The sequence below is a fragment of the Octopus bimaculoides genome, chromosome Z (assembly GCF_046866305.1).
Source record: "Octopus bimaculoides isolate indiv1 chromosome Z, ASM4686630v1, whole genome shotgun sequence".
In the NCBI taxonomy this organism is placed as follows: Eukaryota; Metazoa; Mollusca; class Cephalopoda; order Octopoda; family Octopodidae; genus Octopus; species Octopus bimaculoides.
In genome coordinates, this window is record NC_142944.1 from 35,895,397 (window position 1) to 35,908,417 (window position 13,021).

The 13,021-nt window shown below is 35.6% G+C and overlaps 1 protein-coding gene across 1 annotated transcript in view; it reads right to left on the bottom strand.

Annotated features, from left to right (window-relative positions):
* Nucleotides 1-13,021, bottom strand: part of LOC106871310 (trafficking protein particle complex subunit 11) — a 77,500-nt gene that overhangs the window by 54,299 nt on the left and 10,180 nt on the right. The window contains exons 2-10 of the mRNA XM_089365182.1: nucleotides 11,888-12,090; nucleotides 9,856-10,028; nucleotides 8,896-8,966; nucleotides 7,554-7,668; nucleotides 6,227-6,326; nucleotides 5,448-5,521; nucleotides 4,420-4,516; nucleotides 3,418-3,551; nucleotides 1,725-1,866 (exon numbers count right to left, since the gene is read on the bottom strand). Coding sequence (XP_089221308.1) covers nucleotides 1,725-1,866; nucleotides 3,418-3,551; nucleotides 4,420-4,516; nucleotides 5,448-5,521; nucleotides 6,227-6,326; nucleotides 7,554-7,668; nucleotides 8,896-8,966; nucleotides 9,856-10,028; nucleotides 11,888-12,088 — 1,107 coding nt within the window. The 5' untranslated portion in view covers nucleotides 12,089-12,090. The remainder of the gene's footprint in view (nucleotides 1-1,724; nucleotides 1,867-3,417; nucleotides 3,552-4,419; nucleotides 4,517-5,447; nucleotides 5,522-6,226; nucleotides 6,327-7,553; nucleotides 7,669-8,895; nucleotides 8,967-9,855; nucleotides 10,029-11,887; nucleotides 12,091-13,021) is intronic.

Genomic DNA, 13,021 nt, shown 5'->3' on the forward strand with positions numbered 1-13,021 from the left:
GTTCTGAATACTCAATGACAAAGAAACCCAGTGAGTTATAAGATGCCAACTTAGAAAAATTCAAATACATTACGACAATGGTAATGATTATATAAATAGGATTCCAAGGAGTACTGTTTTCAATGCAAAACCATATTCTGATTGTTGCATTTTACCAAACTTGCACAAGGAACAATCTTTATAGTTTTTATGGCTAAATTATTCCAAGAGTTTTCAAATCTCAAGTTGATTTGAGTTGAAGCTATTTGGCCACTTCAACTGATGTTGCACATAGAACTTCTATTGGAGGCAACAAAAACAAATTAAATAGTATCAGCAATACTGCCCTCCAGGTAGTTTTCTGCCTCTTGGCAAAAGAAAAAGTTTCTATGCCAATATGCTGAGAAATAGACTTTAAATCGTCAATCACCACAATCTTTATGGTGCTTGTAAATATTTCATTTATTTCTTATCATATTCTCTGCTGATGAGTGGAAAAATCCATTAGATTAATTCCAAAATTGTTCAATACAGAGATAATGAATTTAAAAAAAAAACTCTGTTAGCTTGCTTTCCTCGAGTCAACAGGATGTGTATTTATAGTGATGTATATTGTATGTGGTGATTGATGCTTTAAAGTCTATTTCTCAGTATATTGGCATAGAAATCTTTTCTTTTGCCCTTATTTATAGTTGTTTATAATTTTCACCTTAAAAGGTATTTGTAATATGCTGGCCACTTGATGAAATTTTGAAAAAGATTAAGCCATTTAAAATAACACACAAAAGCCGTCAGATTCACTTCAACATTTAAATTTAATTTGTCAAAATATTTTCGTCGCTTGGAGACCGCGACCTGTTCACTGACAAAATTGTGCTGCACCTTCTACGCTGCAATTGTTTTCGTTCCAGCACACGATCTCAGATCAGGTCACTTGCTATGCAAGTACATCTCCGTAATATATATATATATATATATATATACATATATACACAAAATGAGATGACAAAGGAATAAGCAATAATCCTATGAACTTCATTAGCTTACAGCTGTTTCTGCTATAAGATGCAGTGGACTCATAGTTGAGTGTCTGAGTAACACCTCACAGCTTCATCAGAGCCTAAAACACGAAGTGCAATTTATTTTGGAAAATAAGAATTCTTTACTTATTACTGCTTTGTACCTGACTAACACTTTGTTCAGAAGCATACATATACTGAGTTCTATACCAGGTTATTAGTGTTGCAATGTCTAAATGAAATATTAAAACATACATATTGAAAAATGATCTTCAGGTGTTGAACTTCACAAAGAAGATAAGAGAGAGATATGATTGGCAAGTTAAACAGTTGCGTAATGATCTCAGGTGTTCTGCAAATCCATATATAAATCCACTTTACACAAAAACACATTATGTACATTTATAAGTTTATATATAAATATATATATACATATGTATAGAGTGTTTGAAGTGGTGTACAGATATTGTATACTGAGAAAAAGGAGGCAGTCAAAATTTTAGATAATTTTTTATTAGTGCTTTTGTTTGTTAACCTAACTCTTCAAGACAAAAATTAAGACCAAAATGGTCTTAATTTTTGTCTTGAAGAACTTGGTTAACAAACGAAAGTTCTAATAAAAAATTATCCAAATTTCTGACTGCCTCCTTTTTCTCAATACATATACATATATCTATATCTAACTCACTCTCTCCCTCTCTCTCACCTCTATGCAGATATACTTACTTTACAAAGTTGACTGCAGAGCGATTTACGGGCAATAGACAGATTGGCAGCATGCTGATAATAGAAACCTGGGTGTTGTGTCTGAATTGCTGTCAAACCTAGTTTTATAGCTTCATCAAATAAATCACCAAATACTTGAAATCTGCACAAAAAAAAAAGTGGAAACAAAAATAACATGTAATTGTTCTTTTTATTTATTTATCAAAAGTATTTTTGACTCACATTTTTTGTTAGGCTTAATACATAAAAATATATTTTACTATATTTTTACATATATATTACAGAAATTTGAAGTATGTGAAATAACACTTTTAGAATGTTATAATTTATTAGATGTTTTTGTAAGCAAATTTATGAGGAATAACAACAACAAAAAATCATTTAAAACCACAAATAAATTGCTTAAAAAAAAGTAAATTTGAATGTAATAATTTTGGCACAGGATTAGTTGTGTGGTTAAGAAGCTTGCTTTGCCACCATGTGCTTTTCGGTTCAATACTTCAGTGTGCCACTTGGGCAAGTGTCTTCTACTATAGCCCCTGGCCAACCTATGCCATATGATTGTATTTAATAAATGGAAACTGACGAAGCACATTGCATGCGTGATTGTTTCATTGCTTTGTTCTCCACCATTGCTTGACAACCAATGATGCATTTTTTTATTCTCCTTGTAACATAGCAGTTCAGCAAAAGTGACTGATAGAATAAATATCAGACTTTAAAAATAAGTGCTGGGAATGATTTATTTGATGATAACCTTTCAAAGTAGTGCCCTAGCATGATTACAGTCCAAAAACTGAAACAAATAAAAGATTAAAGATAAAAAGGAATGATCTGTAACTGTGCCACAATTCCAAAACTTGATTGGTTTTTATTTTATTAAATACAGCTGGATAAAAAGCAAATTTGACCGCATTAACATTTGAACACGGCAACAGGTAACTAAATACTGCAGAGTAGTTTGTAAGGCACTTTACTAATTTTGCAATATTCAGTCTTTAAACAATAGTTATGAAATACAGGTTGTTTTTGGTATATTTTAATGGTTTTAGTCATTAGACTGTGGACATAATGCTTTTTAAGGTACATTTGGTAATACCCACCCGCTCTCTAGTAACATTTAACTGGTACTTATTTTATTAACCTCAGAATGATGAGGGGCAAAGCTGATCTAGATAAGACCTAAACTCAGAATGCAACAAAATCCACAAAGTATTTTGTCCAATGTTCTACCAATTCTGTCATCCATTCACTGATATAAGAAAATTGTGTCTAGTCATGGGGAAAAACTAGCTTACTTTGAAACAGGTGAGAGGTGGTGACAGGAAGAACATCCAGCCATAGAAAATTCGCCTCAACAAATTCTGCCTGACCCAAGTAAGTATGAAAAAGGGGACATTGAAAAGATGATGATGATAGATTAAAAGCCAAAAGACTATAAACTCAGTCTGTTATAATTGGGTGTACAAATGAGATTTGAAGGATACCGGTCATTGCCTGAGAAATAAAGAGGGCAGACCTGCATCTTGCAGGTGGATACTTGTAGAGATTTACAAAGAGAATTTGTTGCAAAAAATTGACATCAGGGAACTTTCACTTTTTGACTTATAAAACATTAACTTCTGGCAGAAATGTCATGGAGAAAGCTCAAGCTTAGCAGGCGCTGATATAAAAGTATGTATAAGTAACTTACTGTTTTGACATCCAAGCATTGTGCTCAAAAGACAAATCAGAAACTCCAATTCGATTCTTGAAAAAGTCAATGTGTCTTCGGAACTGGGCAATGGCATCTAAAGGAGCATTATGTTGAAATGATAGCCTGCAAATCTGGAGGGTAAAAATAAGGAAACAATAAATTACAAGCAACACTCTAAAGTTTATTATCTAACAGTATGACTGGACATTTACAATGAAAAAGATAGACAATTTAATACATGTAAAACAGAAAGGGTGTATATCCAAGATCTGAGAATCCATTGACAACTCCTTATTAACAAAATGGCACTTGAACATGAGAACATGTGAAGGAAAAACTAAAATAAATATTATGTGCTAGTACAGATTGCACATAATATTCAGTCTCATATAGCCTGTTTGTCAAAATTCTGGAAGTACACAAATATGTTGACATCAAGATGAATTGTTTCCAAAAGAAACAATGAAGAAATAAGAAACAGTTGCTATGACATATAACATGAAATACTGGGTTTACACGTGCTAATCTGGCAGGAATTATCTACTGGATAATTAAAAATACAGTCTTTACTTTATTCTATGGTGACATCATGGTGAGCTTCTTCCAAAACAAAAATTAGTGGATTTGGTAGATGGAAACTGAAAGAAGCTTGTCATATATGTGTGTGTGTGTGTGTGTGTGTGTGTGTGTGTATCCTTGCCTTGACATCATGTGTGGTTGTATCAGCATTGTACAAGCAATGTTGCTTGTTGTCAATCTTCCGTGGAAAAAATGTCAGGCAATAGGAAATACTGGTTTGCCTGGAAACAGGCAAGAGTTGCTGACAAGAAGGGCATCTGGACATAGAAATTCTGCCTCAAGAAATCCATCTCATCCATGCAAGCATGGAAAAGTGGACATTAAAAATGATGGTGAAAAGAGACTCAATAATGAAGATGATGATAATGAAAATACTTTTATTAGTTATGTATTTTGATAATTAAAATAACAACAGCTTACTTTGTAATTGACAAAGCCTGCAATGGTTTTGATTTCTAGTAAATTGGTTTCATGCATTCGTAGTTCTTGAATTTGTCCATAAGCTTGCTTATAATGTCTACAATAAATGAACATGTGTTTGAATTTAGATACGAGAGGGGAAAAAATAGTTTATACATGACATATCATCACACCAATACTAGTACCCAGCCAAGTGATTTTGTCATATTGGGAAACAGATGACAGTTAGATGGGGCCAAATCAGGAGAAGAGCGAACCAGTCCAAAGCCACAGTCATGTACAGCAGCCATTGAAAGTAAAGACTTATGTGCTGGAGTATTGTCCTGATGAAACAAGACCCTTTTGTCAGTTTTCCTCGGTTTTTAGTCTTGATAGCCTTTCTTAACTGCCTTAGCAAGTTGGCATTGTACTCTTCATTGATGGTGTAGCTTTTTGAGGATAGTCAATAAACACAATGCCTTTTGCATCCCAAGAAACTGAGGCTATCACCTTCCCTGCAGATGAAACAACCTTGGCCTCCTTTAGAGAAGGTGAGGAGGGGTGTTTTTACTGCATAATGTCTCTGGCCCAAAGTGATGTGGTCAATACTATTGAGCAGTGTCTTGGGTAAGTGTCTTCTATTATCACCTAGTTCAACCAATGCCTTGTGTGAATTCAGTTGATAAAAACAGCAGGATACCTGCTGTACACACACACACACACACACACACACACATGCACACGCGCGCGCACACACCTGCATGTACACACATTTCCATGCATGTCACCATTTGTGCAAAACAGTGACATTCTTTCTTGATATTGAGTTTGGTTGCTCTGTGATTTTGAAGACCTGTTGAATAAAATTCCTTTACTTGGCAAACAGGAAAAGGTTGACGACATCAGGCCATAAAATCCTGCCTCAAATAACTCCCTGTCTAATTCTTGTTAGCATACCACACACAAAAAAAGCACATGTTAAATGAACAAACGAATGTTTGTTTATATGCATGTATAAAAAATATAAAATTAAAACACTGAATACTTACTTCAAAGCAGTGTGTGAATCTTGTTTAAGTTCATTAAAAAATGCAATTTTGAACTGGTGTCGGACAAATAGTAACTGAAAAAATATATACATACACATATATTGGAGTCAAAAATAATACATTTAGTTAATTCAAAATCAAATTACTTTAAATATCCAAGCAATTTAGGAAATGAAATAGACATAATACAACATATAATTAGTACACATTTTTACAATACACATTTACTATAAGTGTTTAAAGCTTTTGATACCAATCTGTCTATGACTTCTTGTTTTACAGTGATTTAAATTAAAATTTTCCATCAAAATGCTACAATTAGTATTCTAATTAATTTTCAGCTTAATAATGACAATGTTATTTCACTAATTTCTTCATTATGTTCAAAATCAATTGAAACAAAAGTAGAGTATTTCAACAGAAGTACGGTAACTACAGGGTTAAATGAAAAACTAAATCAAAATTTCACGCGAATTGATGTTCCAAACCCCAGCCTAATAATGGCAAATCTTTTTTTTTTTTTACTAAATTCTTCATTGTTTCCAAACTTAATTGAAACAAAAACAGTGGATTTCAACAGAAATGCCAAAATGATAAAATATTGGAATAAGGAAAGGGTTAAGTCATAAGTTTACTAAACACACAATTATAGATCTGCTTTGAATATTCCTTATATTAATATCAGTGAGACCTACATGTTCTATTTATTACAGTGTACATATTATAATTAATTATTTAACCCAAGAATGCACAACAAATAATTAATATAATTAACTTACCTGATGTGTTATTTTGTTGAGAAAATCTTTATGTGCTTTAACTTTCCTGGCTTCATTGTGATAATAATTTTGTGATTGTTCATAAAATGCATTTTCTAGCCTGAAATGAAAGAAATGTGACAATAATAAATCTAGCTTTTAATTGATATTCCACAGAATTAAAAACGAAAAGAAAGATGATAGTGATGACAATAGCAACAAGTGGCCGTTGCCAGTACCCCCTGACTGGCCTTCGTGCTGGTGGCACGTAAAAGCACCCACTACACTACCTTGGCGTTAGGAAGGGCATCCAGCTGTAGAAACTCTGCCAAATCAGATTGGAGCCTGGTGTCGCCTCCTGGTCCACCAGTCCTCAGTCAAATCGTCCAACCCATGCTAGCATGGAAAGCAGACGTTAAACGACGATGATGATGATGAGTGGTGGTGATGATGCTAGCAACAAGAGTGGTGGTGGTGGTGGTGGTGGTGAAGATGATATTGTTTAGCCACCAAGCTAGCTCTGATTGGGCAGATCTATGATCAGACATTTCAGAAATTACTACCCTACCTTATTCAGTTAAATATGCATCCATGACTACATTATCCAGATGGTAAGGTAATATTTGATAAAAAACTTGACTGCTATTTCTTTGAAGATGAGCAACCATGAATCAGCTTCTCATTGGCAAAATGTAATAACGACTTATCATCTTGGGCCCAGTATTGCAAATTTGTGGAAGGGACTGGGAGATGCAGTCAAATGAATAAATCCCAGATGGTGATTGGTATCTACTTTACCTACCCTTGTGAAATGAAAAGCTGAAATCAACATGAATAGGATCTGAACTCATAACAGTGGAAAGAAAGTAAATTATTAGTGATACATGCAGTAATTTTTAAAAAGCAATCATCAGTTTTGGAGCTTAAGCTTAACTACAGGAATCCATATTTTGCTCCAGGGTCAATTTATTATATGTGCAGGTGTGGCCATGTGGTAATACACACACCATGGTAAGGCCATGTGGTAATACACACACACAATGGACTTCCACACAATTTCCATCTATCAAATCCACTCACAAGGATTTGGTTGGCACAAGGCTGTAGTAGAAGACACTTGCACACAGTGCCATGCAGTGAACCTGAAATCATGTGGTTGGAAAGCAGGCATCTCAATGCATAGCCATCCTTGTGCCCAATGTACACAAATTTTAACCAAGAACAGAGATGAATGGCAAAACATCCACACAAACTTATGTCAGTACAGAAAACTGACAAAGTAAGAAACAGGAGGAAAAAGAGAAGCATGAAAATGAAAATAATATATAAAACGATAAAGAGACGTTACCTAATGACATAACCAACTAAATGGTCGGTGTGGTGTAAGACAAACAGTGACTTCATAGACAGTTCACAGGCAGTGCACAAGGCTGCAGCTCGTTCTGTGGCTATTACATCTTCTCCTAGAAACATATAAATAAGACAGCTTAGTTTAGTTGAGGTAAGGCTGTGTAATTATAATGATTTCTAACATAAGCACAAGGGTGTCTACATTTAGTTGGATGGGTTGTCAATTCAATTGATTCAGTATTTGACTGGTACTTTGGCACTTTATTTTAACCTCTTAACATACACATTTTCAATTTCCATGTAAAAAATATATTTTTTAACTATTTATTTTGAATCTGTATATAAGGAAGTTATGATTTATTATGAAGTTGCTGATAGAAATGATAGGTATTGATAGCTAATGATAGAAAATGGGAATAACATCATTAACGAAATATTTCAGGTTAGAGATAAGTGACATAAGTACAGAGAAAGCATATTTTTGTTCAAATATATATTTACTAGATATTTTGTCTCCGTCATTGGACAAGAAACTCGGCTTGAGAAGACCTGTTGGGGCAAGCGGAATCATGATGGCACCTGTGCCTAGCGCCGCCTTTCTGGCACTTGTGCCCGTGGCATGTGTAAGGACTTTCGAGCGAGATTGTTGCCAGTGCCGCTGGACTGGCTCTTGTGTGGGTGGCATGTAAAAAACACCTTTTTGAGCGTGGCCGTTGCCAGTACCACCTGACTGGCCTTCGTACCGGTGGCACGTAAAAGCACCCACTACACTCTTGGAGTGGTTGGTGTTAGGAAGGGCATCCAGCTGTAGAAACTCTGCCAAATCAGATTAGCCTGGTGTAGCCATCTGGTTTCACCAGTCCTCAGTCAAATCGTCCAACCCATGCTAGCATGGAAAGCAGACGTTAAACGATGATGATGATGATGATTTCTGAATGAAAATATACAGGATAATATGTTAAGAGGTTAACAACTGTAAAATGATGAAAGACACAGTTTGAATACAGAACATAAATTGTTCTGCATGGCTGTGTGGTTACAAAGTTCACTTTGTAATCATGTGGTCTCTGGTTCAATTCTACTGCATAGCAGTTTGTGGTGTCTTCTGCTATAGCCTCAAAGTTCCAAAGTTGACCAATGACTTCAGAGTACATTTGGCAAACAAACTGCACAAAATCCGTTGCAATCAGTCTATCACAAGTACATACCCAAATGAATTGGTGGTACCTAGATGGATTATGGTAATGTAGAATACAGTGTGGAGTACAGCATAAAGAAATGCTTACAGCAGATGCAACTTCATGTATAAATGAAAAGGGTAATCAACAACAATTTCTTACCTGGAAGAAGAGGTGCATTTTTCTGAATAAGAACGACATCAACTTTTGTGCCTCGGCCTAGCAGACTGTTTCTGAAAGAGAGAAGAAAGAAAAAAAAAAAATTTTGTTCAGGAATACAATTGTATTTTTCCTCTTAATTTTATATTTCTTGTATGCAGTACCACCTATTGCCACTACCTGTACGGTCAACTCCTACTTTCCTTACATACCCCAAAATTGAGATGCACCATTGCTCATGCCTCTATCCATGTTTACCATTCACTGCTTTCTGCTCTATCCTCATTTGTACCAACCATCACTCTCCTTTCACACTCTAGTGAACCTACTCACCAAACCATCCTCAATTCTCTGTTTTTATATCTTCCCTCTACCCACCTTCTTGTATATGCCCAAGTTCTCATCAACACAATCTTTTCACCTTTTCTTGCTGGGGAAGTCACATATTTCCTCTATGGAAAAACATTTGCTTCTTTTCCACTATCAAACTTTAGCCTCTCAACACTTAGTCCAAAACCACCTCCCTCAATACTGCATCCCCACTCTGCAAAGGCGTCTTGCCTTGTAAGTTACTTGGCGACCTCACTCTTAAAGTACTGAGTACACTCTGTAAAGTGGTTGGTGTTAAGAAGAGCACCCAGCCATAGAAACCTTGCCAGTGCAGACACTGGAGACTAATGCAGCCCTCAGGCTAGTTGGATCCTGTCAAGCTGCCCAAACTATGCCAGCATGGACTATGGACATTAAATGATGATGATGATTTTGCCTTGAGATAAACTGATTATATTATTTCTAAGATAAGAGTTCAAATTCTGCTGAGGTCAACTTTGCCTTTCATCCTTTCAGGGTTAATAAAATAAGCCCCAGTTGAGCACTGGGGTTGATGTTATTGATTACCTCCGACCCCAGATTTTAGGCCTTGTACCTATAGTAAAAAGGATTATTTGTAAGATGAGATTTTACCTCACAATTTCAACGCGAGTTGCACATTCCATTTGTTTTTCTTTCCACATCGGTTCGTCCCAATCCAAATCAAAAAAGATGACCACCACAGCAGGAACATGACTCAAATGTTTGTTCATCCAGGATCTCTTTAAGATCCCTTTAGGAATATACCATTCATATGATGTTCGTTGCTGAAATAATAAATATACAAAATGAAATTGATGATTAGAATTCATTTACATTATTTACATTTGACAGATATTTGTCCTCATCTTGTTTGTTGTGAACACAATGTTTCAGCTGATACACCTTCCAGCCTTCATCAGGTGTCTTGGGGAAATTTCGAACCTGGGTTCTCATTCCTAAGGTATTTTTTGATGTTGTTATTATTATTATTATTATTATTATTCAGGTCACTGCCTGGAATCGAACTCGGAATCTTGGAGTTAGTAGCCCATGCTCTTAACCCCTATGCCATATGCCTGAATAATAATAATAATAACATCGAAAAATACCTTAGGAATGAGAACTCAGGTTTGAAATTTCCCTAAGACACCTGATGAAGGCTGTAGGGTATATCAGCCGAAATGTTGTGTTAACAACTCACAAGATGAGGACAAATATCCGTCAAATGTAAATAATGTATATAATTCCTCATCTCTTAAATATAGAACTGTATTAGAATTAATTTATTAACATTCATGCACACTGACAAGTATTCGCATTCATAAAGCTTTACATAAAACACATTAAATAATTTGCCCCAAAATAATCACTCACATATTCATAAGCACACATAGACACATGTACTTTCACAAACATTTTTACACAAACACAGAAAACACATTTATTCATATGTTCTAATGTAGTGTTTCTCAGAGGAGATTGAAAAGTAGGTGGACAAATGGCAATATCTAACATAATTAGTATGGCTTTTTTAAAACGTTTCAAACACATGCAACATTATAGTGAAGAAAGATTTATAGGGATATAAATTTTATTTTGTAATAATGTGATGTGAGGGTGGGTGGAAAAAAGCTTCTGGCCAGAAGCTAATATCTATTCTATGGTGCTGTTTAAATTATGCAGAGAAATAATCCAACAAGCGCATTCATTTGAGAGAGTGTTAATGATTTGGGACTGGGAATTTGTAACTAGTTTTAGGCAGATTCTTCTATTTGCATTCATCAATGTGTTTGATTTCATGAAACATGTGTATGTAAACATATATATGATAATAATCAGTCTTGCTCCAGTGAGTTAATATATTTAAACAATGCAGCAGAACCATATTCATTATGTTAATACTTTATTCTCAAAAATAACTCAGGCATGGGAATGTTGTAAAAAGCTTGCTTCCCAACCACAAAGTTTTGGATTCAGTCCCATTGTGGGCAATTTGGGTTAATATCTTCAACTACAGCTCTTGACTAAGCAGAACCCTGTGAGTGAATTTGGTAGGCAGAAACTGAATCAAGCCCACTAGGGTGGCGAGCTGACAGAAATGTTAGCATGTCGTTACATTCTGAGTTCAAATTTTGCCGAGGTTGACTTTGCCTTGCATCCTTTCAGGGTCGATAAATTAATTACCAGTTATGCACTGGGGTCGAAGTAATCGACTTAATCCCTTTGTCTGTCCTTGTTTGTCCCCTCTATGATTAGCTCCTTGTGGGCAATAAAGAAATAAGAAACTGAAACAAGCCCATCATATATATATATATATATATATATATATATATATATATATATATAATTGTGTGTGTGTGTGTGTGTGTGTGTGTGTGTGTGTGTGTGTGTGTGTACAGATTTGTTACTATCTCTTTGCATTGACTTTGCTGGCTAGTTGTAAAATGAGTGTTACCTTGTGCAAGGAGAGTCTATTTCCAATATCTTCAGAAAACATGTCTAGTCATGAGAAAATATTACTTTGCTTGAAAATAGGTGAATGTCAGTGACCGGAAGGCCATAGAAAACCCACCTCGACAAATTCTGTCTGACCCATGCAAGCATGTGAACGATGATGATGTTGAACTCAAACAAACAACCTTACCTTTGATCGACATTTTGGATATTCATGATCTCCTTCAAAGACTTTAAATTTCAAGGAGACACGATCATGACGCCTGTTATTAACAAAGGCATCCCAAACAGCTTTGTGTATTGCATTATAAACTACATCAAGCCCAGTTAAAACCACCAGTCCAGTAGGTCTACACAGCAGTTCCTCAGGTAATTCAGCTGCCCAAGACATTTCTGAAATTAAAGTAAAAGAGGAAAAAAATGTTTTCATATATTAAAGACATAGTTTGACAAGTAAATGAACACTATAATAGAAAGTAGTGTTAACATATAGAGGAAGTACAACATTGTGATCTTTTTTTAGTGTCTGTGTTTTGGTGAACGACATTGGATTAGAGGGTCATTGTTATAAGATGTTATTGAAGTTTCAGTTCATTGAGAATGTGCAGATGCCCAGGCACTGTTGAACTTATATGTTAACATGATTGGATACACGAGAAAGTTAGCTTCATTAATCTCCATGCATAAGCAGTTAACACCTAACAGAATCATGATGACCAAAACTGTATCATAAAAGCTGAGGGGTTTCTCTTCACAATCACAAAATAATTCCATCTTAAACATTAGTTCACTCTATACAAACTTGAAATATACACTACACAAGTCTATTGAACACATATAGTTGGATTTAAGAAGGATCAGATGTGGTGTGCATAAGAGATGACTGTGCTGGTATGGTCATGTGTTGCAAATGAATGAGGACAACTGTGTGAAAAAGTGTCACACCCTAGCAGATGAGGGAACCTGTGGAAGAGGTAGACCCAAGAAAACCTGGGATGAAGTGGTGAAGCATGACCTTCGAACATAGGGCCTTATCGAGGCAATGACTACTGACCAAGACCTTTGGAGATATGCTGTGCTTGAGAAGACCCGACAAGCCAAGTGAGACCATAGCCCATGGCCTATGCCAGTGGGTGTAACCAGTCCACTTATGAATACCCCTCATTCATTGGACAATAAACTTTGCTTGTGATGACCTATTGAGGCAAGTGAAATCAAATCAAAATCACTGACGTGGCCGATGACAGTACCGCCAGTGGAACATTAAAACCACATCTGAGTGTGATCGTTGCCAGGGTCACGGATTGGCTCCCGTGCCAGTGGC